This window comes from Corvus kubaryi, unplaced genomic scaffold (genome assembly GCF_017639235.1).
Source record: "Corvus kubaryi isolate FWS band 111438036 unplaced genomic scaffold, C.kubaryi_AGA036_p1.0 65484, whole genome shotgun sequence".
Taxonomy (NCBI): Eukaryota; Metazoa; Chordata; class Aves; order Passeriformes; family Corvidae; genus Corvus; species Corvus kubaryi.
In genome coordinates, this window is record NW_024582042.1 from 38149 (window position 1) to 61447 (window position 23299).

At 35.6% G+C, this 23299-nt stretch overlaps 1 protein-coding gene across 4 annotated transcripts in view; it reads right to left on the bottom strand.

Moving 5' to 3' along the window:
• LOC121673545 (endoplasmic reticulum junction formation protein lunapark-like) overlaps positions 1–22636 on the bottom strand; it is a 46932-nt gene extending 24296 nt beyond the window's left edge. For 3 of the 4 annotated variants that reach the window (XR_006019231.1, XR_006019232.1, XM_042046911.1), the window contains exons 1-7: positions 22555–22636; positions 21276–21320; positions 19955–20142; positions 16578–16636; positions 13314–13354; positions 7078–7158; positions 6940–6991 (exon numbers count right to left, since the gene is read on the bottom strand). Coding sequence is in view for 2 of the 4 variants with exons in the window: in XM_042046911.1 (XP_041902845.1) it covers positions 6940–6991; positions 7078–7158; positions 13314–13354; positions 16578–16636; positions 19955–20142; positions 21276–21320; positions 22555–22581 (493 nt within the window). In the remaining 2 variants the exon portion in view is untranslated. The remainder of the gene's footprint in view (positions 1–6939; positions 6992–7077; positions 7159–13313; positions 13355–16577; positions 16637–19954; positions 20143–21275; positions 21321–22554) is intronic. The other variant, XM_042046913.1, reaches the window with a different exon arrangement.
• Between the last annotated feature and the right edge of the window lie 663 nt (positions 22637–23299).

Genomic DNA, 23299 nt, shown 5'->3' on the forward strand with positions numbered 1-23299 from the left:
CCAGGAAGGTCTTAAACTAAATATCATCAGCTGAGCATGTCACAGAAGTAAATACCATGCAGAAGTAAATACCACAGAATACTGTATTTCAATAGCAATTATCATAACAGTTAAACACTTTGGGCAAAATTCTTCTAGAAGGCAATTAGAGAACAGAATCATAAAGTATCTGCTAAGGCAGAATGCTGGACATATGAATAGTTAGACTCAAACCACAATGCACAGAACTGACCACTTTTTACTCCATGGCTTAAGAATGCTTCCAAGTATTCAGCTTTTCATGGGACCAAAATTACTCAGTCAGTACCTAAAATGCCCAGGCTAAGTGCCCAGAGTTATTTTAACATATCACATTGGATAAATGAAACAACTCTAAAAACAGAAGAAAAGGTAATGCTTCTTTCAAGTAACGTAGTTTCACTCACTTGTTTCAGTAACCCTGTTATCAAACCACATGCATGGATTCTCACAAAGCAAGAATGGGCTCTGCTGGAACACATCCCTACTTTTACCTCTTCTCACACCACTATCAGTTAGTATTGAATCTCTATCACGAAAACCTTAACATACTTCCTCAGTTGTTCTTACCTGAAGCCAAATATCACCAGAGTAATATACTATGGTTTCAATGCTGTAATAGTCACTATTGCAACAAATTGAACTGAAATGTAACCATTGCTTTAGGTCTGCAGATATTCACATGGTTAAAAAGTACCAGCTTAGTCTCTAAAAGGGACACCCCAGTAACACCCACACCTAAGGCTGTAATACCCTACACAGTTAGCATATAGCACCCAAGTCACTTTGAACAAGCTTGCATGTCTTCCTTCACAGCAAATGGAATTTAACACTACATTTGGACTCTAAAATCATTTCCATGAGTGTCAAGATTAGAGGGATTTTATCTGCTGACTTTGTGTCAGGCTGGAAGAGTTTAAATGCTTCGCAGGCAGTTTATAGGTCCACTGGCAACCAGCCACTGGAAAATGGGTGTGCTGAGCCTGAAGGAACGATCCCTGCCCCCAAAAGTACAATACTACCACGCCAAGCTCCTGCTTTGGGTGGAGGAGGGGAGCATGCTACATCGGCTTGCACTAGCTAAGAAAAAGCTGCTATCACTGAAGTACTAGGTCAAACATAACAATTCTGTGGGAAAACAGCCAATCTAGTGCCATGAAAATTGCAACATACATAGGTTATGGTCTTGCCTACTTATCTGTACATATAAATAGGATTAATACACAACAGAAGAAAGAATTAAAATTTTGTTGGTATCACCACTTTAAAAACTACAAGTTAAAAAACTACAGTCTTACTAAAAATCCATCTAGTTCAGTTTCCTACAAAGCAGAACAAATTACTACTTTTCCCCTGCCACACCTTCATGTGCATAGCTGCATTACTTCACACAACTTCATCATCCAAATTACATCACCCCATAAGTCTGAAGGTTCTGTATTTTAACTTGATTTTAACAAGTTAGAAGTTAATGCTTGCCCCCTCACTATTTAAGATGCTCAGAATCTGGAAACCAGGATTAATTGGTGAGGTAGTTGCAGAAATCCCATCAGCTTTTCCTTGGTGACTTGCTTCTAGTTTGAAAACTGCTCCTGGTGTTGAGAGTTTTATCTGAAGTAAGAATTCATTTATGATGAACCTCCCCATTAACATGTCTTCAAGAGCTTTTTGTGAGAGACATTAGCAGCAACCTTTCAAGTTTTACTACACTAGGACAACTGCATTCTCTCTATGCCATCTGACCAACAGGCATGACCCACCTCCAAATACAAAATACTGATTAAAATCCATGATTTATTTAACCATTATTGTCAAGTTTGGTTTACAGTTTCCAGTCGTGTGTTAGTTTCCAAAATCAGGCTACAAGGTATGTAATTTCTCAAGTCTTCTCTGGTCCACATATGTACAAAAAATGAGTGATAAAGCCCAATTCCACTTGTTCCAAGATAATTTTCAACATGTATAAAAAGAGATCTTAAACCATTCTTTTTTCATTACAAAACCAAACAAAATCCAAAAATGGATGTTAGTTTTACATTTTGAAGGCTGTCTTACTAGATCACGTGGTTTAAGCATATTAATTTTAATTGCTAAGAGTTCTGAGTCTGTTTCAATAGGTCATGGCTATACTCACATTTATTCTGAGTCCATAATACACTATTTCTAAGCAATTTCCGTGCCGCCAGCAAGAGCTTTGCCCCTTATGCCTGTTCTTTCTGAAGGGTCATTTTTGGCAAGTCTTCTTTAAATGACTTTCAATTAAAAAGATACTGCTACTTTAACAACTCTTTCCCCATATTTTTGTTCCTATAAAGATGCTGAACCAGTACTTTACCGTCAGTATTAGAGAGATGTGCTTCAGTAGTTTTAGTCTCATTACAGAGTTAAGAATGCAAGACTCATTGCTAATTTCCACAAAATATTAGGTTATGCACAATGCCTTTATTTTTTGCCTTCACTTAGAAGTTCACTTGGCTTTCACTCTATTCTATGATTCATACTTAAGAGAACTTGCCAACACTCTGCTGCTCCCCAAGTAAGAGAAGTCACCAGAACTTGCATTATGAGAAAGTGAGAAACACTCTCCTTGGCAAGACCAACAGCCCATCCATTCCAGTGTTTCCTTTCATAGAGTGGCTGCAGATGTTATTCAGTGACAACACACAAACTTGAATTTCTGATGCTTACATTTCTGATAGCATCCCCAGGATCCATAAATGCATTGTCATGGGCATAGCAAGTAGAGCCCTGTCTCATCATCTTAGTATCACATGTGGACTCTTTACCCATGAACTCCCCTAATTCCTTTTAAATCTGCTGTGCACTTCCACAACAGCAGCCCTAATATTCTTCTGATGTAACTGAATATGATCTATATACTTCTCAAATTGCCTTAAGATACAATGTGTTAGAAATGAGCCTCTTGCAAAGTTCCAGATTTCCGTAATTCCAAGTTACACAGCTTAGCTAAGAAACATGTCCATTGACCTCAACACTAACACAATATACAGGTACTGCTGATGTAGTTTTAACGAAGTTTTGCCATTTTCCAAGGATTCTCTTCAGTAACGGTATTTGTGTATCCAAAAGTCAACTGCATGAAGACAGACAAATAGCTTAAAAATAGAACACAGTTCAAATTCTGCAGTTACAGGCACTGTACAATTCACACATATAAGCAGACACATTACTTAAGAGGTATCTACTCAACTGATGATTCAGTATGAGCTCTTAAAGACTATTACAATGCTGCAGTGGCGAGGCAGTGATATGTTTCATGTTTACAAGCATAACTATTTTATTTTTCCCTCACTTTGAAACACCTTGACTTTTGTAGAGAAGAATATGTTATTTTTATAGAGCTACAGTACACTGCAGGTCAGTAGATAGTTTACATAACTTGTTGGCTTTAGTATCAAAGCCCAACCAGTAATTTTCTTTCTTCCTCCTCATGCCTATATCCATCCGACAGCCTGCAACCATCTTTTATTGCATTACTTTTAATTCAGGTCACAGAGTGATCTCATTTACAATACACCCCTGCTAACAGTGGTGTTAGCAAAATGAGAAGAACAGGTAACAACAGGATATTGTTGATAAATATTCCACTGCAAATATATACTTACACTATTTTTCTCTATGGCCAAAGTACTGAATAAGCATATATTCACTAACTGTACCCCTCAAAACATTTCTGAACAGATAAAATAGCACTTAAATTTTCAAATTCCTTTCCTTCTGGATTTCCTCATGGCTTTTTTTATGCCAAACACAAGATTGACTTAAATCATCTGTTAAAACTACCATTACTTATTCAAGCAGTACATGTCAAAATCACGAGAACTGCAAAAAGAGCTGAATACACAGGAAAATTGAGGCACTACCAGTTGGTTTTCTGAGAACCAACTATTACGCAATACTGATTAAACCTTTGTACCAATTAGTATGACGTGCAAGCTTTCATTTCAACCAGTAAGTCAAAAACATACCAACTAACTAACCTTTCATCAGCTGACTCACACACAACATTGTCCAACTTGATTATATATCAGTCATTATTTACCCTCTTTTCAAAAAGACTCCATTACAGAGCTCAAGAAAATGAGTTCTGTTGCTTAGCTAGCTTGTGTCCAAAGTGAGCAAAGACAAGATCAGGGAAGATTTAATGTTAACTTGCTAACAGATATTTTATTATTCCTAACCACTCTAATTCTACCACATACTACATGCACCAAATTATACCACAACCACATAGAATGCAGGTGTCATCTAGTTACAGTAAGTTATATACTGCACAGAACAAAAGCTAATACTCATTTTGGGCAGACATTTAGTGTGAACAGCAGTAAGCTAGCAGGTTTTTTGATAGCGAAAAATTGAAATAATTACTGCATATAACAAGAACAAGTTATTTGGAAATTAAGTCTCCATAATTTCACAAGCCAAAGCCAAACACAGCATGTCCCTTTGAACTATAACACACCTCCAAATAGAATAGACTGACTAACCACTTACATGGAGATAAAAGTTGCACCGATTCCAAATTCAATGTGTTAGAGAACAGATCAGAAAAAATAAAATAAAATTGTGCTGTATATGAACAAAGTTACATTGACTCCTAGAATAATTTAGGTTGGAAAAGATCCTTAAGATCATAAAATCCAACTATAAGCCATGACAACCTAGAAAATTTATTTTCCAAAATCCTTCCCAAAGCTAAACTGCACTTTTATTCAGGTTCAAGCAAGAATGTCCATGCACCCCAAAAAGTTGAATCTCTTTGAAAGAGAACTGTACATTTTCTCAGTTGTGTCCCCACTTAGAGGCCATTGGTTCACAACATGACAGTCTCAGAGAACATTCTTTGCAAATGAAACTGTACTAAAAGATTCCTTCCACCAAGCCCATGAGACCTGTTTCCAGCTGGCTCTAAATAAAAAGTTCTAAAGCACAGTGTGAGCAAACTCCTCAGCAAAAACTGGTTCACAAATCGACTCATACCACACTTATTAATGTAGACCACAGCCTACAGTCACTGGCTCTCAGAAATAATTCTATCTCAGAACCTCTCCCTCCCAGCCCTTCTATTAACAGTCAAGACACAATCAACACAACACAGCATATGCTGGACCCAACTGATCTGCTTTTGGCAGACTCTGGATCAAAAGCAGGGGCACTATGCTTTGAAAACCCAAACACACACAAGACTAATTAATAGAGACTCACCAACTCACTTCTCAGCACTGCTCCTTACACTTACTTGCTCCTTACTGCCTGGGTAGGGGGGAAGAGATCAGTCATGTACCTCCAAAGGAGTTTCAAAACTGCTGCTGCTCTCTCTTAATAAAGCCAGAGTGACTAAAGACTTATCACCATCTAATTTATAGCTAATTATCTGTAGATTTCTATACAGAAACACATTTCCAGGCAGTTTCATACCCTGGTCAGTGTTACTTGCATTCTATAAGCAGATCTGTCACCCTACCACCAGACTATTGGAGTAATTTCTAACATAGCTTAAGGAGGATGAATTTTATAAAGAGTTAAAAAAAGCCAACAGACTACCTACACATTACAGGTATAACAGAAAATTCTTGGCAACCACACATGAGCTGTATTAAGGCAGAGAACAGAACAGGGTGTCAGAATGGCCCTTCAGCCTGAATAAAACTATGAATGCTGAAGAAATGGAATGATGGGAGAGCAGGTAAGGAGCAAACTTGAAAAAAAGCTGTTGTGCCTAAGACACCAGAAGAGATTAAAGCTTCACTATCGAGGTACTGCACAGCAACTATTCACTGTCAATGTCAACAAGTAAGGATAGTTTTAAAACATTTTCATGGCAATTTGAAGCTAAGCAAGAACAACAAAACAGCAAATTTGATGGTGCAGTTTTTAAATACCCTTGTCAGTAAATCCAGGTGCTCTGCACCCAACAAAATGACTACTAAGACTGAGAAATGGGAAAAATGGAAGTTTGGTTACTCACAAGAATTTAACACAAAGTTGACAATTCTAATAATAAATTCTAAAGCAATCTGTCTATTTTATGAAAAATTATGCATATCAGATTCTGCAGTTTATTTTGCGCATCAGCCCTTTCAGGTTATAACAGCAAGTTAACAGCAAAGATCTCTCTTAAAGTGCGAGTACAATCCTCAGTAGTATAATACGAGGCAGCCTTCATACTGTGTTCATACAAGCATACTCAGTTTAACTACAGCACAGCATATTACACTCAACCTTAACAAAAAGTAACAGTAGCTTGGTCACATAAATATTTGCATAAATACCACCTTTTTAATGTAAGCATTCTACTGTGTGTGATATCTTTAGAGTTTTGAAACTTGTGTGGATAATCTAGAAACAAGGCTTCCTTGAAACACATTCAAGTTTTCCTTCTATTTTATTATTTTATTCAATAGCACCTTTAAATGGAACATCATAAACCAGTAAAGAAGTGTCCACTCTTTGCAACTAGAAAGTAGTTGAATTACACACCAGCTTCTTTTTCCTCTCTGGGCACTAAACAGAAGTAGTTTAAGCACTGCATTAGGAAAGGTCTAACTAGCCATAAATAGAAACACAATTGAAAAGCTAAGTCAATGAATATTACACTAGATTTGAAAACACCTTAGTATTCTAGAAAAGTTGCAAGTATGCCACAAGGAGTTAATTTTCTCTCAGCTTTAACATCAAGCAGCATTAAATATTCTGCTGTCTAGAACATCAGGCTTTAGTAATAGATCCCTTATCTGAAAAATACAGAACAGTAATGGGCACAGCCTAATGAACAGTCTATTAACCCTAAATAAAGGTCAATTGATCTACAAATTTTATCACAGACAGACTTCTAGAGTGGAAATTGCTGTGAAAGATGAGTATCTATGCTAAAGAGCACCTGTTTTACAGGGCTATTACCTTGTCCAGGTCTTGGGGTTGCAGATGTTCCAGCAGATGGTAGCTCAGTCTCCTGCCAATTAATTATAAATAACATTATCTGAATGCTCAGCTCCATAGTACCTTTCATATAACATCGGTATCAATAACAAGACTCACCTTTCCACTTGATTCTGGATCAAACCTTTCAAGGATTAGTTTAGCAGTCTTGTATGTTTCCTTTTCCATTACTTCCTCAAGCTGGAAACAAAAAGGTTCCACACATCAGTAGAGAATTTTTCAAAGTATTTCTCCCCCACCATAGCACCACAGCCTCCCATTTACAAGCATCTTATTAATGTTACCAAAAGGTGAGGCTCATCCAATGAACCAGTAGCATTTTCAGATACCTGCAGATTTGCTGTATTCAATGGAAAATAAATTTTGCTTCCAAAAAGAGTTTCTGAACTCTAATGGACTACTTGTACTTAACAGCTTTATTGCAAGGAAACACCAAATATTGCTAATTGTTTACATATAATGAGGAGAATAATTACAAGCACCAACTTCAATAATGGAATGTGCAAAAATCTATCAGCCATCATTATTGGAAGTTATTAGACATGACAAGCAAATGACAGGCAATTCCTTAGATTTATTTCCTCATAGCACTTAATGCTATTAATTTAAGGAAGGTCGTTAGCCAAGTGCTTTACAGAATAAAGTCCCTGTGCCAATTAACTGCTGTCAGCATCGATTTTAGATTATTTATTAGCAGAAGCAATTAGCTTGCTGCAAATGCTGTGAAAACTCACTAACTAGAGAACAGCCATGGAATTTGCTCAAATGACTTTAAAGGCTAGATCTACATCTTTACAGCAATTCAAACTGCTTTTCAGAAAAAGGAACACGTTAAGAATTTAAATAAAAAAATTTACTGAGAACTATGCATACTTTAGGGAGTGTAATTAAAGCACTTCATTATTACAGCATTTTATTTACAATGCACTCAAGTGGCTTTATTGCTAATACACAGGCTTAATTAAAAAAAGTAATCACTAGTAAAGTATCATTTTAGTGGTTAACAGCCAACATCAGAAGCATCTTAACTTTAAAAGTGAGATAGTTGAAGTTATGACAAATACCTAATATGTATAGAAATTATAATACATTTTACAGTATCTTAAGCAGACCTTTCTAGATATGCTGACTAATGGCCATGTTCAGCTAAAAGTGGGGGCTTTGTTTGTTCTGAAGTTTGCTGTTGGCATAAACTGCAAAACTGAAAAGGTCAGTGGTCAAAAAATTAAATTCTCTCAAACTCATTTATCACTGCTAAAATAACAAATGGTGCAGGTTAACATGAATTTTATGCCATTATTTAGCTAGTGAGAAACTAAAGTTTCAGCCATTCTGCATATACAGTCTGTGGAGGAGTTTTACATTTTGACAGACCTCAGGATTACAAATAGACCTCAGAAGCTAAATAAAAATTCACTCCATTTAATGGCTACTGTGTATTCATTTAACACTCACTCCTCCACACATTTCTTGACGTTTGAGGCAAGGAATACTTTCCAGGCTGTTAATTAAGGACTGTTGAAACAAAAGGGAGTGAAGAAGGAAGTAAAAATCAATTTCCTAAACTTGTATTTCAGCATCACTTTGGAGTTAACCCACTAACTTCATAAAACAAATGCCACACAGTGCAATAAGAGCAGAATTAATGGCCTAATAGGAAAAATAAAGTACTTATTGCTTATAAAAGTAAAAATCGTAAGACAGATTTTTATATAAAGGGGTAAGGCTAGTGAGGTGAAGCTGCAAAGCAGGGAAGCATTAACAGTCAGTGCTAATATCTGGCCAGCAAATCAAAATTTAAAAAACCCAAATCACTTCACATCAATGAACATAAAATGCATGCAGTTGTCTGTATAGCCAAAAAGAGAAATAACCTTCTGCAGGACAAAGTGACCTTTCGGGGAGAGAAAAACCAGAATGCTCCACCATCACTCGACACTTTCTTTATCTAAAGCACTTCCTGCCACAGCAGTATTAGACAGTATCATAGCTATTTGTGGATACATAAGTTTTGCAAATACAGTAACATTATTTTGAAACATAATTCAACTCTCACCACAAGATTCAGATGTCGAAGTTATCCTTCACATTACACAGTTATTGGATAATTCAACGAGTTACTCTTCATATTTTGAAATTCATATATAGCTTTAAAATTCTAGTAAAGCTGAATCTGAACAAGAATTCAATATCACAACTGACTCTTTACAAATTTCTTGAAAATATATAGAAATTGTCAGGATTTCTATAAGCATAGCCACATTTCTCATGCTTTCACTTATAGAATATACTCTTCTAAAGTAAATTGCATTTTGGCTGACAATACCAAATAAAGAACCAAAAAAGTCCAAGTTTACTTACTGTGAGCAAATTAGTGTAATTACTAGAAGAAAGTAAGAGCCTGTGTAAAATTTAAATACTACTTCTATGTTTGCATAGCAGAGGAAAACTGCTTGTGTGCCAACACAGGAAGCTCACTGATGAATGTAAACCAACACACTGACTTCTGGAACATTCACCATCCTGAAGCATAATCTGGGAAGGGTTAACTTAACACCGAGCACTGGCTCACTAACATAGCAAATTGCTCAACACCTCTTCCTCTTTTTCTGTAATACAGTCTTCTCTGAGACCCAAAACTTTTCCTATAAAACCATTTTCTGCTTTCTGCCAAGGGCTAACTTGTAGTCTATCCTTATCAATAAAATTATAATACTGAGCAACCAGAATTACAAGTGAACTCTCTAAGAAAGTTAATACCAGCCTAATCATGAATTTCTCATGGAATTAATCAGATATTAAAAAAGAAGTATGGAATCACATTCTCTTCACATGAGCAACTGTATCAATGAACTCCTTCCCAACAGGCAACCAAACAGAATTCCTTTGGGAACAACATCAGTTGACTAAATTGAAAAGTAATACAAGTAATGTATTTTAAGCTTCTTGTAAATGCAATTTAGCAACCACAGACTTAAGTATTGGTGTGGTGCCAACCACTCATTATTCACCATACTACTATGTGAGTTCATGAACTGAGAATTACTTGGTATTTCAAATCCAACTACAAAGAGGTCTTTCTTTATGTTCACACAAAGCCATGACACTCATTCCAGTCCACCATTTAAGATATAACAGTACACATAACAGAAGTTTCATTAAAATCCAAAATAAATCATTTAAGTCACAGTAATCAAGTGTACTCTGAACAGATCCATGCCAACATTAAAACCACCAAAGTAACTGCTTTGCGTGAATGCTACATGAAAGAAATAATTCATTTGACCCATCGTCAGTAAATATGATTTTTAACTGTATTTTGAGTTTCCAACTGCATGTTTGCAGTACTCTAGCATATACCAGGTAGACAAAATGGAGCTTATACAACAACCAACTCCTCGCAGTGTTTTTATCACATATGAAAGTTATCAAAATATCAAAGGTTGTCTACACCTAGAATGCTGAAGACAAAGTTGATTAAAGAGTAATTACTTTAAGTAGCAGAACTCATATGCTGAATTTTCTTTCCCATTACTAACATAACTCCAAGACAGCCTTGAAATCAGACTAGTTGGGGGCTTTTTCCTAGATTAACAAATGCAACTTTCTAAACTCTTACCTGAAATGGCTAGGAAGTCTGTCAAAGTCTAATATTACACTTAGCCTACTATTCAGAGTAGCTGAGCAAGCTTCAGCAAAGTTTAATTCTAAAATTAGCAAGGTAATTACTACACTAGCTTCACGACTTTGTCCTCAGGCTAAGAATTATCCTATCTTTAAGACTGCTGTTCCAGGTAAACTCTCCACTAATTCCCCATGGTATCAGCTTGATACATGTCCTACGCCCTTGCTTTAATATGCTTAACCCTCTGAACTTGCTCATCTACCCATGTTCAGGCTTAAGGGCTGACATCCTCATTAACTGAGAAACTCTGAGGCCAAAAATCACAGCTAAAGAGTCACAAACACAACCACAGTATCCCTTATGATCAAGGAGGGAAACAAAGTTGTATCTTGAAGTAGTGCCTTAATTACAGCTAATTAACTTAATCCCTACCCCTAACTCATAACTCAACAAGCTTTAAAGTATTCACTAGGAAAAAAATATAAGACAGTCAGTTCTGTGAGAAATAAGTATTACACAAACTTTAAGTCAAAGTACAGGATAGACAATACTAATGGTAATTTCCAGATGAAGCATCTGTATTTGTCAAGTATTTTACCCACATGAGTATCCACATGACTATCACCAAAGCCAGAACATAAATTAAACAGAAATTAATTTCTATTGAGCAGTCACTGCAAACCCACAAGGACATTTTAGCCAATGAGGAGCTTACACCATTTATAGGTAAGCCCTGTAACAGCCTTATATCCCTTCAGCATGCAAGTAATGTCTGTAGGGAAAAGGTGGGCCACATGACAGTAAAACACAAGTACTGTAACATTTTTCAAAAGGACAATTGTCTTCAGTATAAGATTGATCCAGCAATTAGGTAGCTGAGCTCCAACAAAGTGAAAAAGCACAGCTGTTTCAACAGGATCTGTGCCTAGGCAACAATTTGCATTACAAATAAACAGGAAACACATAATTTACTTACCCTAGATACTTTGAGGACCACAATGTAAATTTCTTAGTAACTAATCCTATTTGCAAACTTAGCAGCAAATCAGAATTCAACAGGGGAAAAAAAAAACCTCTCCCTCCCCATTATTTCACTTGATTTTTGTTTTGTTTTACTCAAAAGTAGGTTATTCATAGCCAAAGGCACTCCTTAGGAAGTTAATAAAACAAAACAAAATCAAATCTGAGTATTATCAAAACAAAATTTTAAAGAATGCAATTTTAACAGTGTTTTTATCTAAAACATGAATTATATTCTGTCTTGTTACCTGCATCCCCTTCCAGCTCATTTCAACATATTCTGTATCGTGTATAATTATCTAATTTTAATGCTTAATTGAATATCTTAAATTATGATGAACCTCCTGAGTCCATCTTCTGAGTAAAAAATACCAACACTGCACTGATTCAAGAAGTTGCAGTAAGTCCTCTGTTTCTGGTTCCTTGCTAGGAACCAGGCACCCACAAGACCACGTGATAATCACAGACTGTGAAAAATATCTGAGTTATATGTTACTGGACTTCCCAGAACTCAGTTTCACTAATCCTATTTAGAAGTTTGTCTTTAATGATTAAAGTTTGACTTGCATATATACTAATGGCAATTTATACTTCCAGATTTAAATTCCCCGTAGTTACACTATAATTTCATTATTGTTTACAAAGTATTTGTGCAGTTGCTTCATTTTTAACTACTCCTGGTTCTTCTACAGTATGCTGGTTTGATGTTTTGCATATGCAAAATACACATTTAGGTTTTTCCTGACTAATCTTTTATTCAATGCCTTTATTCTTAATTGCTTCTCACGTACAAAAATTCAGCATTACTAGTTCTTCTACAATAAAGATTTTCATGATTACAGAAAACTAAACTTAAACTGAAATGAAGACTTTACATTTAAGATTCCAAAAACTCTTTTGTTCTCCACTGCGCTTTTTCGGCTTCAAGAACTTTTCCTTGAACGCTACCAAATGACAATGTTAATTGGAAACATTAACTAATTTCAGTTAAGCAGTTTTCATAAAATAAACGTAACAATGCAGTTGTCATGCTCATTTGTTTCTTTCCCAGAAAATGTAAGCCTCTCAAACCCCTTTGTATCACTACTACAACCAAAGGACACATCCATTTAAATACTAGCAAATCTTCTACACCAAAGGACAATGACATCAGTAGGTTACAGGTTATCTTTTCTACATCTACATTTCAGAAGTGGTAAAACACAGATCATGACATAATACCAGACTCTTATGCAACTCATTTTTGGTACCTTTGTTGTGGGTTTTCTATTAATTTAGCTACCATGGCAAAATCCAGAAGGTATGAGGTGAACACTTTGGGCAACTCATTAATAACAAAGCCTCATAATACAATTTTTGGAGTTTTTGGAGGGAGGAGGAGTTGCTTTGGTGGGGTAGGGTTGGGGGGCTGAGAGTGTTAGGGTTGTGGTGGCTTTTAAGTTTTGCCTTACAAGGCAGCTGAAGCCAACCATGTGAGAAAACAGCAAGCTTCCTTATGGAATTATTAAACAGAGAGGAAACAGCTTTCAGTGTTACAAACTTTGCAAAGAGGGCAAGTTATCCAAGACTTGGAACCTTTTCCATCCTAAATTTGTCTAAGATTAAATGTTGATCAAGTTTGGTGCAAATATGTGGCATACACCAGTTTTAGTGGACCATAGCAACCATTTTTTCTTGACATTTTACTTACTATTTTTTTCTTTTGAGATTTTAAATCTTCCAGCGCATCATCTAAAAGAAGAATATTATACATTAGTTTTCAAATATAAATTAAGATAATTTTAGCACACTCTAAACATTGACTTCGCCTTGTGAAATGAGGAAAAATTATGCACTGTCCACTACCAACTCTACACATCAGTAAACTTTGTATAAAATAACTAGAGATTTTATGTGAAAATAAATCACTTAAAATGCTGAAATCACTTATAAATTATAGCCCACTGTTATCACTTTACAGTTATAACTATTAAAAAATTTTATGTACCATTTCCTCATTAAGCAAACCAATTCTAGCCAGTGCCCTGCTTTGACCTACATTAAAACTGGTAAAACAATGGACCAAATACATTTAATCTCATGAGTCAAAATACAGAAAAAAGCTTGAGGTCTAAGCATTAATATATCTGAGCACCAGATTTACTGGGTTCAGTATTTCCACATAAACCTCTTAACACATACTAGTTTCAAATGCCAGGTCAATTCCAAGCTTCAAAGCTCAATCTATTTCCCCCTTTCTATACATTCAGACTACAGCAAAACCCCCCAGTTTTGTAAGAACAGCTACCAGAAGGTCATTCTACTACTAAATGTTAAGAAACTGTTACAACAAGTAGGCACAGCACCTAACCTCTCTAAGAGGAAGAAGAAAGACCAAATGCATGTGGGATTTTCCTGGAAGTCAGTGTTTGGAGCTTGACACTCAAGGAAAACTCACTGTAATGAACCATCACCTAATGCAGAAGATACTCTCTCAACAAATTAGCTTTCTACTACCATCATTCACAGCAAGAAGATTGTAACAATAAGCTGTACAACTTTTTACCCCTTCTCAGCTCTATTGAACACCAGCAGTTTACCTATTTTTACCCATTTTTTTAGATTTCAAAGAAAGGAAAAGCTTCATACAACTATAAGACAAAACCAAAACCAACCAAACTAAATACACTTTTTTTTGTACCTTTATTTATTTATAAGTAAGTATCCTATACCATTTAAATTTACTTCAGGAAAACTGTTACTTAAAATTAAGGGAACAAATAATTACTAGCAGAATGCAGAAAATCCATTTTGATCAAATAAACCTCTTATTAAATGTCCACAATACTGAAACTGGCATGCACATATCCAAAAGGTTATTTTTTATGCGATAAAAGGGTAACTACAACTATCCGTATTTGTTAATAGGACATGAAAACAAGACCGTATTTAATACTAGGCTGGAGCACAGAAGCTGGACAATTCCAGAAAGTGTGCATCTTCAAATTAGTAAGGTTCCTTTCAATAAATTTTACATTTATATTAGAACGCAATCTCACATGTTGCTCCACACAGATTAACATCTTGAAATGTACTGCAATGCAGTGTGGTATCACAAAGCCAAATAAACAGCAGACTACAGCCAACTGTTAATGGCTGGTTACTCAAGAAACTGAAATTGCTTTTGCTACAGAAATGCCTAGAACATCTTCAGGCATAGCCTTCCATGAAGCAATGCAATCATTTTAAAGTGTGGGTGTTTCTTTCTGATCACTGTACCTCCTGTATTCAACAAGAACCTCATGAAACACCTGCCCCTTCTAATGTAGCCAAATGGCAATTACTGCAAAGTACTCTCAAGAAACTAATATATCTCATCTTAATTAAACCTACAGAAAAAAAAAGAATTCATACTAGAGAAGTCAATACCTGCAATATACCTCATTTCTTTTCTCCACGCTTTGGGACAGATCAGCCTAAACCTCCCTTAACAGTTGTTTGCCTGACCAGTCCTAAAAACTGAAATTCTATCATTTCTCTGCATCGCCTTTCCTGGAGTCTAGCTAAAAATTTTCTTCATTCACAGCATCATTCCCAAATCTGGTGTATACTGGTTATCCAGCACAGGGCTTTGTTGTATTAAATAACCACCTCCAGTGTCTCAGTATGTTATACTAACTTATCCCAGAATAAAAACTTAGTTTTGAGCAACTTGGTTGACAGTTTGCTCTCTCAGCTACACTTTCTCCTGCTTTACTGCTTCAACTCTACAGCCGATTTTTCTTTTTCAAACATAGGACTTTTATCTCTGAGCTAAAACACTTCATTTTTATCCAGTCTCTGGAACCACACAAAAATAATCCCTTTTGGCATGTTCTATCATCTACTAAACCCTTTAAACACAGGTTCAACAAAAGCACTAGACTTGCCTCTATGCTCAAAACAGCAATAAAGACATTTAAGCAAAATAGAAAAACATACTTTTTTTTCCTATTCAGCCATGAAATGCAAATCATTCATTTCACCTTAGAAATGAATCACACAGCACCATGGAATATATGGACAATTTTATTTCTACATAAAAATGTATGTTCTGCACTTGCATATCAAATACAAACATTAAGTTTAAGAAAAATTCTAAAAGTGATGTTTAACTTGTAAGCTGTCACAAATTAAATACATCATGCTGTTCTGCAAGTCATAAAACACAGTGCAACATTGAGGTTTTCCTGTATTATTGCTCACATCACCATGAGATATTGTTACAGGCTGGACTGCTTTCAAGCAAAGTCTCAAATGAATTCTAACTACTGCAGACAAGTGCCACAGATGCTGTTTTTAAATAGCATGCAGATTCATTCTAATGCAAAATTTAACAACTTTTTATATATATTTGAACACCTCCATTACTTTTTGGTTTTGTTACACGACTTCCAATTTTCCTTAGCTCTTAAAAAAAGCAGAAAAACACCTGCTTACACCTTTCCCACTCAGGAAAACGTAAGTATGCTTTGGAGAACTTGAGAGAGAAAAGCTATCTTGACAAATAAATTAGACACATCAGCTATAAATCTCTTCCCTTTTGTATAAGGATAACAGATTAAGACTGCTGGAATACTTGCGAGATGCAAGTATCAAGGGAACTACTACTATTGTTTATATTTCCTTTCCCCGTGCTCCCACTTCTACACCATATTTTATTCCATTACACTTTTGACACATGCAAAGACAGGAGAAAGTTAGCACAATTTTATAAATGAAGTGGAAGGTCAAGCAGTTTCCTTCCTGTTCTTTCATGAATTATGTGGTAGAAAAAAAGTTCAGCTCATACTACCCAGCATCAACTAAAAGGCTACTCTTGTCCTCCTGGAAGCCAAATGATCAAAGCATTTCCATTATCATAGCAAGCATCATTCTCAACTAGCTACATATTAAAAAAGCAAACAAACAAACACCACAAGGAGAAAGTACTTACTATTCCTTTCTGTCCGTTTGGAAAAGAAAAAAATGAGCAGTGTTCTTATACACCAGATTCTTTAGAAGACAAAGAAGAATTATATTAATTAAAATATATTACAGCAAACATTTCTGAAATCATTTAGCAAACAGAATACTTACCAGATGAGATTTTATTTTGCAAATACAAAGGACAGAAAACTTCAAACAGTATTTATATAAAAACTAAAAATTAAATCAGCATCTTGTCAACAAGACATCAACATTGCTCTAAATAAAATCGTATTTTCTACTACAATTGTTACTTAAGGCAGAAATACTAAGGCAGCAGCAGCAACATCATCACTTGCTAAAAAATGTTCAGCTGAAAATTACTTAGTCATCACTTCTTATTTGATACTTTCATAATGTATTTTTTCCAAAAAAAGAAACTTACCAGTTAAGGCCCAAAATTAAGGCCCCAGAGATTTGTGGGAAGAATTCTAATTCCAACGAAAACCATGAGATACAGCTATTGTATAAATGTTCTCCCAAGCAGAATTAACTGACCTGAGTCCTAGTGATTTTAGAGCTCTAAGTCTACTCAGTTTCTGTAGGGTTTCAGCTGACTTAGCTGGAGCAGTTTATGTCAAGATAAACTGATCTATGACCATTTTACATTTGAAAGGTCTCTCTGCAATCATCAGGACTTCATTTGTTTTAAAGCTTAGAATTGCTTATAAGTATTAAGCCAATACATTTCCTGGTAAGTTATTCAGTCTAAGCCAAGGGGCAAACCTCATACATCAAGCTATTCCAAGCATCTTATTTAAAGCCCTCCTAATGTTAATTAAATAATAGAGCCTAAATTAGCAATGTTTCATCTAAGAAAAAAAAACAATCATAAAGGCTAGAAAGGTTATCTGACTAACAACATGCATAAGAAAGCACGCAAAAGGCTCTAAGATTTCAAATAGTTTTGACTTAATTCATAAGAACATTGTCTGTATTTATATAATGGTTGCCCAATTAAAAATGTCCTCACACATTAACAACACAACCCAAATTAGGCAAGTTAGATGATGCAACTGGAATCTGAGAGCAACCTATCCAAGGTAGGAAAAACAAAGAAGTTTAACTATTTCATGTTCAAAGGTGTGCTAAAATAACTGATCTAAGAATACAGGTTGATTTATCTGCTTACACAACACAAAACGTGTCTTCATAAACTACCAGAAGAAATAAGTGTTTACAGGGTTTAAATTGCCTTAAATATCTTGTTACACAGGCAAAAGCATTACTTCTTTTTTAATGTATGCCTTAGAGTCTTCTGCCTAAAGCTGTATTCTAAATATGGTAGGACACCATGAAATAAAAAAGCATTTCCACTTTAAGAAATCCAAGATGAAAATTTAATAGCAGACCATTTCAGACCAATTTTATCAAAAAAAAAAAAAAAAAAAACAAAAAAAAAAAAAACCAAAAAAAAACCCAAAAAAAACCAAACCAAAACCCACCATATTTCAGTGAAAATCAGAACACTCAAATTAAAACTAATTCAAATAAAAATCAGTTCAAGAAGAGCACCCTTCTAAAATGCTAACATATTTTTTCAACTGTTCCAGTATCTCAGCATACATTTAAAATTAATGAAGTTATATTCCTAAAACTTAACTTGCTCCACCAACATCAGTAACTTGCTGAGACCCTGAGGGACTGACCTAAGGCAGAAATAAGTTGGTGACTGACTGCAAGCTGGAAAAGGCAGACATACTCCAGTTTGATTAGGGCTGAAAAATCTCTAGAGCTATTACTGGGTGGCACCAGGCATTCAGCATGGAGTCACCTCTTGACCGAGAACAAAGACAAGCTGGCAGCTGCTTGCCACTCATATCTGCCAAAAAAAAGCTGAAGAGGAATAGCTTAAAGGAAAAAAATCTGATAAACAGTTGCAAGTCATAAGAGAACAACAATCTAAGTCCTAGTAAGCTGATATCTAAGTCAGAGTTTTACAGAGAGCCATCCTGAGAAAAACAAGCAGAATTGGAAGACAAACTAGAGAATTGAAGTCCAACATGTAAATTCAAACCACAGCACTAGAAGCCATCACCTTCAATAATAAAATTTCTACACTAATTCTAACACATCTATGCAAAAGGAGGCAGGTAATACTTCCTCTTTTACAAGCTTCTCTATCAGCATGAGCAAGCCTCACACACTAACAACAAAGACTTCAAAATGCTTGTCCTTAAGAACAAAATTAATTCATATTACTGCCAAAGATTAATTTGAGCTCTAATTTCTATATTAATCCTTTCCAGTCAAGATACTGCTGCCCATGTATCTTCTCCACAGGAACCCACAACAGCAGAGTATCAGTATATTATGCATAACAAAGTACGACATACAAAAAGCATCTTCAGGTTGGGGGTTTTCTGCATGTTATGCTGACCCACACTCATCAAACTTGCAAGGCCTTAAATATTTACTTTTGACTCTGCCTTTCAAGTCTAAAGCTAAGGCACCTATAAGCCATGCTTTCACACAAAGGTGCTGTACAAATACAGAAGTACTCATGATCATTTCAGCAAATTAGCAAATGCACTGTGTTCCCCGCCGGTAGGAAAGATGCTCAGCAGGCTGCTTTCACCTCCCTGATGGTCTGGAACAGCAAAGCAGCTGTTCAGTGAGGTGGAAGCCCATTTTATTACTTTTAGAAAAGTAGATTTCTTGGAAAACAAAAGCCACTCATCAGGATAAGCAGCCAATCAGCTCAGTGGAACAAAAATGTAGGCAATACTTCCTCCAGTTCACATACGATGAAGTCTGCATACCTTCTTGCTGAACAAAACAGTCAATGATTTTCCAGAAAAACAGCTAATTGTGTAAAACTGGTCTTCAATACACTTAGGGTGACGACCTTTCAAGTCAATTCTGTGTTAATAGCCACCTAACACATGAAAGTAAGTTTTTCCATTCATTTTTGTATTTTTCCCAGGCTTTATACACTACATTTTACGTGCAGGTGACATGCCTTTGGTTGCTTCCATATAGTAATGTTACTTTTCAAATTGCAGTAAAAATAAAACCCAAGATAATGCTCTTGTGCTTATACATTACAGCTGTTCAGATACAGCTCTCTAGCCCCAGTATAATTTGGACAAACCAAGTAACTTTAGATGCTATTATCTTTTGATGACAAGACTTTGTTCTATACTAAACCCAGACCCATGAGAGACATTCCCCTCAAAGAAAGTGTCTGCCTAACTACTTGAATTTATTTTAGAAGAAAAAATTCAGCAAGTTATGACATCTCAAGGATTGTCAAAGAAAACCCAAACCCCTGCTGAGATGTATTTTCCATCTCCTTTTATCAAAGAGACAGCAGTTACAAAATAAAAAGGCATATTTACTTACATCAATGGAAATGCAAAAAATGGAAGTGTCATTGTCAGCCTTGCTGTCCATTCGTCAGGAAGACACCACAAATATACAATTAAGCAAGTAATAAGGTAAAGAAGTGAGGAGTAGAGAAGAAGCCTTCCAACCCATAGTTTCTGTAGCCTCTGATTTTTTTCTCTAAATTCTTCTAATGTCTGTATTTCCTGCAAATAAACAGGGTTCAGCCTTTTTAGTGAAATTAGTAGGTAGTTTTACTAAGCTGCCTTGAACTGTTTCCTAAAATCAGCCCTATCACTTTGGTACTTGATTAGAAAAGTCAAGCACCTTTTTGATAAATGACACTACTAAGGTTATGATATGGGCCACTTGCACCTTATTAGCAATCAGTAAGAAAAGTCAAAAATCAGCACTTTTCCACATTTGTAATGCATTAGTATATTTGGGACAAGTGAAAAATACCAGTATCTTATGAATGGCAGTCTTCACAATCACATAAGTCACTACTAACCATACTCAGCATTCTAAATCTTTCATCAGGTACCTGTGGAATTTTAAATGCCTCTAACACTTTCTACTAACATGGGGAATTGCTGAAACCTCTCCATCACCTCACTTGTTTTCCTTTCAGTGCTTTCCTCACATTAAAAGTGAAATCCTAAACATCTGTATGATGCTTCCAGCATATTAGTAAGTGATGGAGCAATGCTCTGCTATGTGAACCATTTTGACTGGATTTTAAGTGACAACAGAAGTACTCGCACTTTCATTAAAAGGAAAACAAAAATATCAGCAGCATATTTCAAAACAGTTAATTTCCCCACAGAGTACAGACATCTGTCACAAATGCTGGTGAAAAATCACAATGGATTACTGAACAATCTATCCAGTTATTCTGCCCCTGACTTTACTTACCACCACTACAGTTACAACTTCTACATATAAAAGCATACATTGAAGCTTTTCTAATCAACCTGATGAATGGAACTTTGCATTAGTGACATTTTCCATTACATGGGACTTTAACCATTAGTTATAACTGAATTGTGTAATCAAGGCAGCTTAATATTCATTCCCATTTCAGGCTCTCTAAATAAATACTTGCCCTGTAGTTTCTCACTATCTATTATACAGTATTGGTATTTTATAAATGACTAAACAATAAGGGGAAAAAAGATAATTCCTCTGAAATGCAGAATCTCTACTACTGGAATAATTACCAAATAATTTAAAATTTCATTAGAGTATTTTACCTAATATGAGAGAAATACATGGACAGCAAAAATGAGGCATATTTCTAAACAAAAATCAAACAAAGCACCAAAAAGCAAACACATACCTTATCTATTTTTTCTAACACTTCTACAGTGGAAGGTTTTGCCTGCTTACAAGGGAAAGAACAAAGATATTAATCTCACTTTTAAAAACTCAGTATTTGGAGGATTACTGTACATTAACAGTTTCCTAACAAAAAGACATATTCATAATAGATTAATAAATTATCTATTTTACATAAAGGTAAGAAGTTTTCCTACTTTAATAGTGACAAATAGAAGGGACCATAATGAATCACTATTTTACAGCTGGCATTATTCTTAACAGAAGGCTCCTCTCCTACATCACAAAAAATGAAAACCTATAATGCATCTACAGCAATAATGAATGCATGGGTGGAAAGTAAAACAAGAACAGAGTTGATGAGTGGAAGAAATAGGCAAAACACAGAGCATATAGAGAGGAAGCCCTAACCTGAGTACTCCAGCTTTTTCTTACTATTCTTTCCATATAAGGACACATAGTATAAATAAATCATAAGCAACTGCAAGTAAGTGTTGCCATCTCCAATAAAATTCCTCATAGGAGCAACTGGAAATCCACCTTCTAGGAATCTTTCCTAATTTCTGAGAATTATCAAGCCACAATCTTTCCCCACCCTTCACACCACAAATTCAAAAAGCATAGCTCACAGTGAATCACCCTTGAAAGTGAGTTTCTACTATACAAAACTGACATTCCACCTAAGTTTCACCTGTAAAGGAGTTTTGTATGGAAGGCTCTGAAGCCAACTGCTAATAAGCAAAGGCAATTCTAGACTCAAACAACTCACACCTGCCAGGAGAGTAGTCAAAAACCTCATGCCCCTTCTTCCTCATAAACTCAGTACACCACTCAAGAACATACAAAGCAGTAAAAGCAGGTAAGAAGACAGACTTGTACAGGACTAAGAAGCTACCAAACTTTGTTAAAACAGACAGAAATGTATTCTGCACATATTCATTTTTACCTAGGTCACCAACTTCTCAAGTCACAGATGCTGCAGTCTCTATCCTAATGATGCACCACAAAAGTATTTAGATTTACAGAAAGAGTTAAAACTCTATTTTTCTAAGTTAACCAAGCCAGTGACAGACTGGTACTACAGAGGAAATAAAGGACAACAGCAGAGTTTCACAGCTTACTGATTTAGCAAAGAATGCTTTTAGTCATGATACCTCACTACTGGACTTTTAAGGGACATACAGGAAAAGTTTAGCACTAACATTCAGCCAGCATTAACAGCCAACATGTCCTAGTCTTCTAGAGTAAAGATTACTACATTGTTACACAATGTTACTTACCCTCCACCTTGAAATTAATCCACCCATCTTCTGTTCTGGACAAATGTTGGCAGAGCTATCAATCTTCTACAAGAATTCACAGCTAGAAATAAAGTATTAAGCACTTAGGAGCAATCTAACGACATAATCAAAGACTCTCAAATTCATTCCAACATCTTAAGAAATCAAAATATTGCATAAAGCCATAGTCTTGCTATCTACCTACGTGTTATTTTTAAATCCAGTTTTCTGATTCATAGGCCATCTTGTAAGTCAGTTGATCAGCTCAGATGTGGCCAAAGTCATTTTTATTTTGGAAATACTTAACCAGAAGGGAGTCCCAAAAACACAGGCACAAAGTAACTGCGAAAAGAGACACCAAAATGCTCCAGCAGAAAAACAATTATAAAAACTTAGTACTGGGCAAGATTATTCAAGATACTGATTTCCAGTTGTTTCCTCTGCTTCCCATAAGCATAACTCAGTGTTCCTTTTCAGCTGTCACTCTAGGCATTCAGCATTAACATCCTTCTGTTCATGAGAAAGCTTCTCAAATAAATCTACTTCCTTTTTATGCTCTCATCAGTAAGAATACACATGATAGCACTATTTTCTTTTGTATGCTCAGTTTTAAGTTCAAATAACCAGTTTCAAAGATTTCATCTGCTATACAAAAGCACTACATTGGCAGGTCTTCTCTGCACATCAAATTACACTAAAACAGTTCCAAAGCCGCAAAAGCAGCTCACCTCACCCTACAAACCTG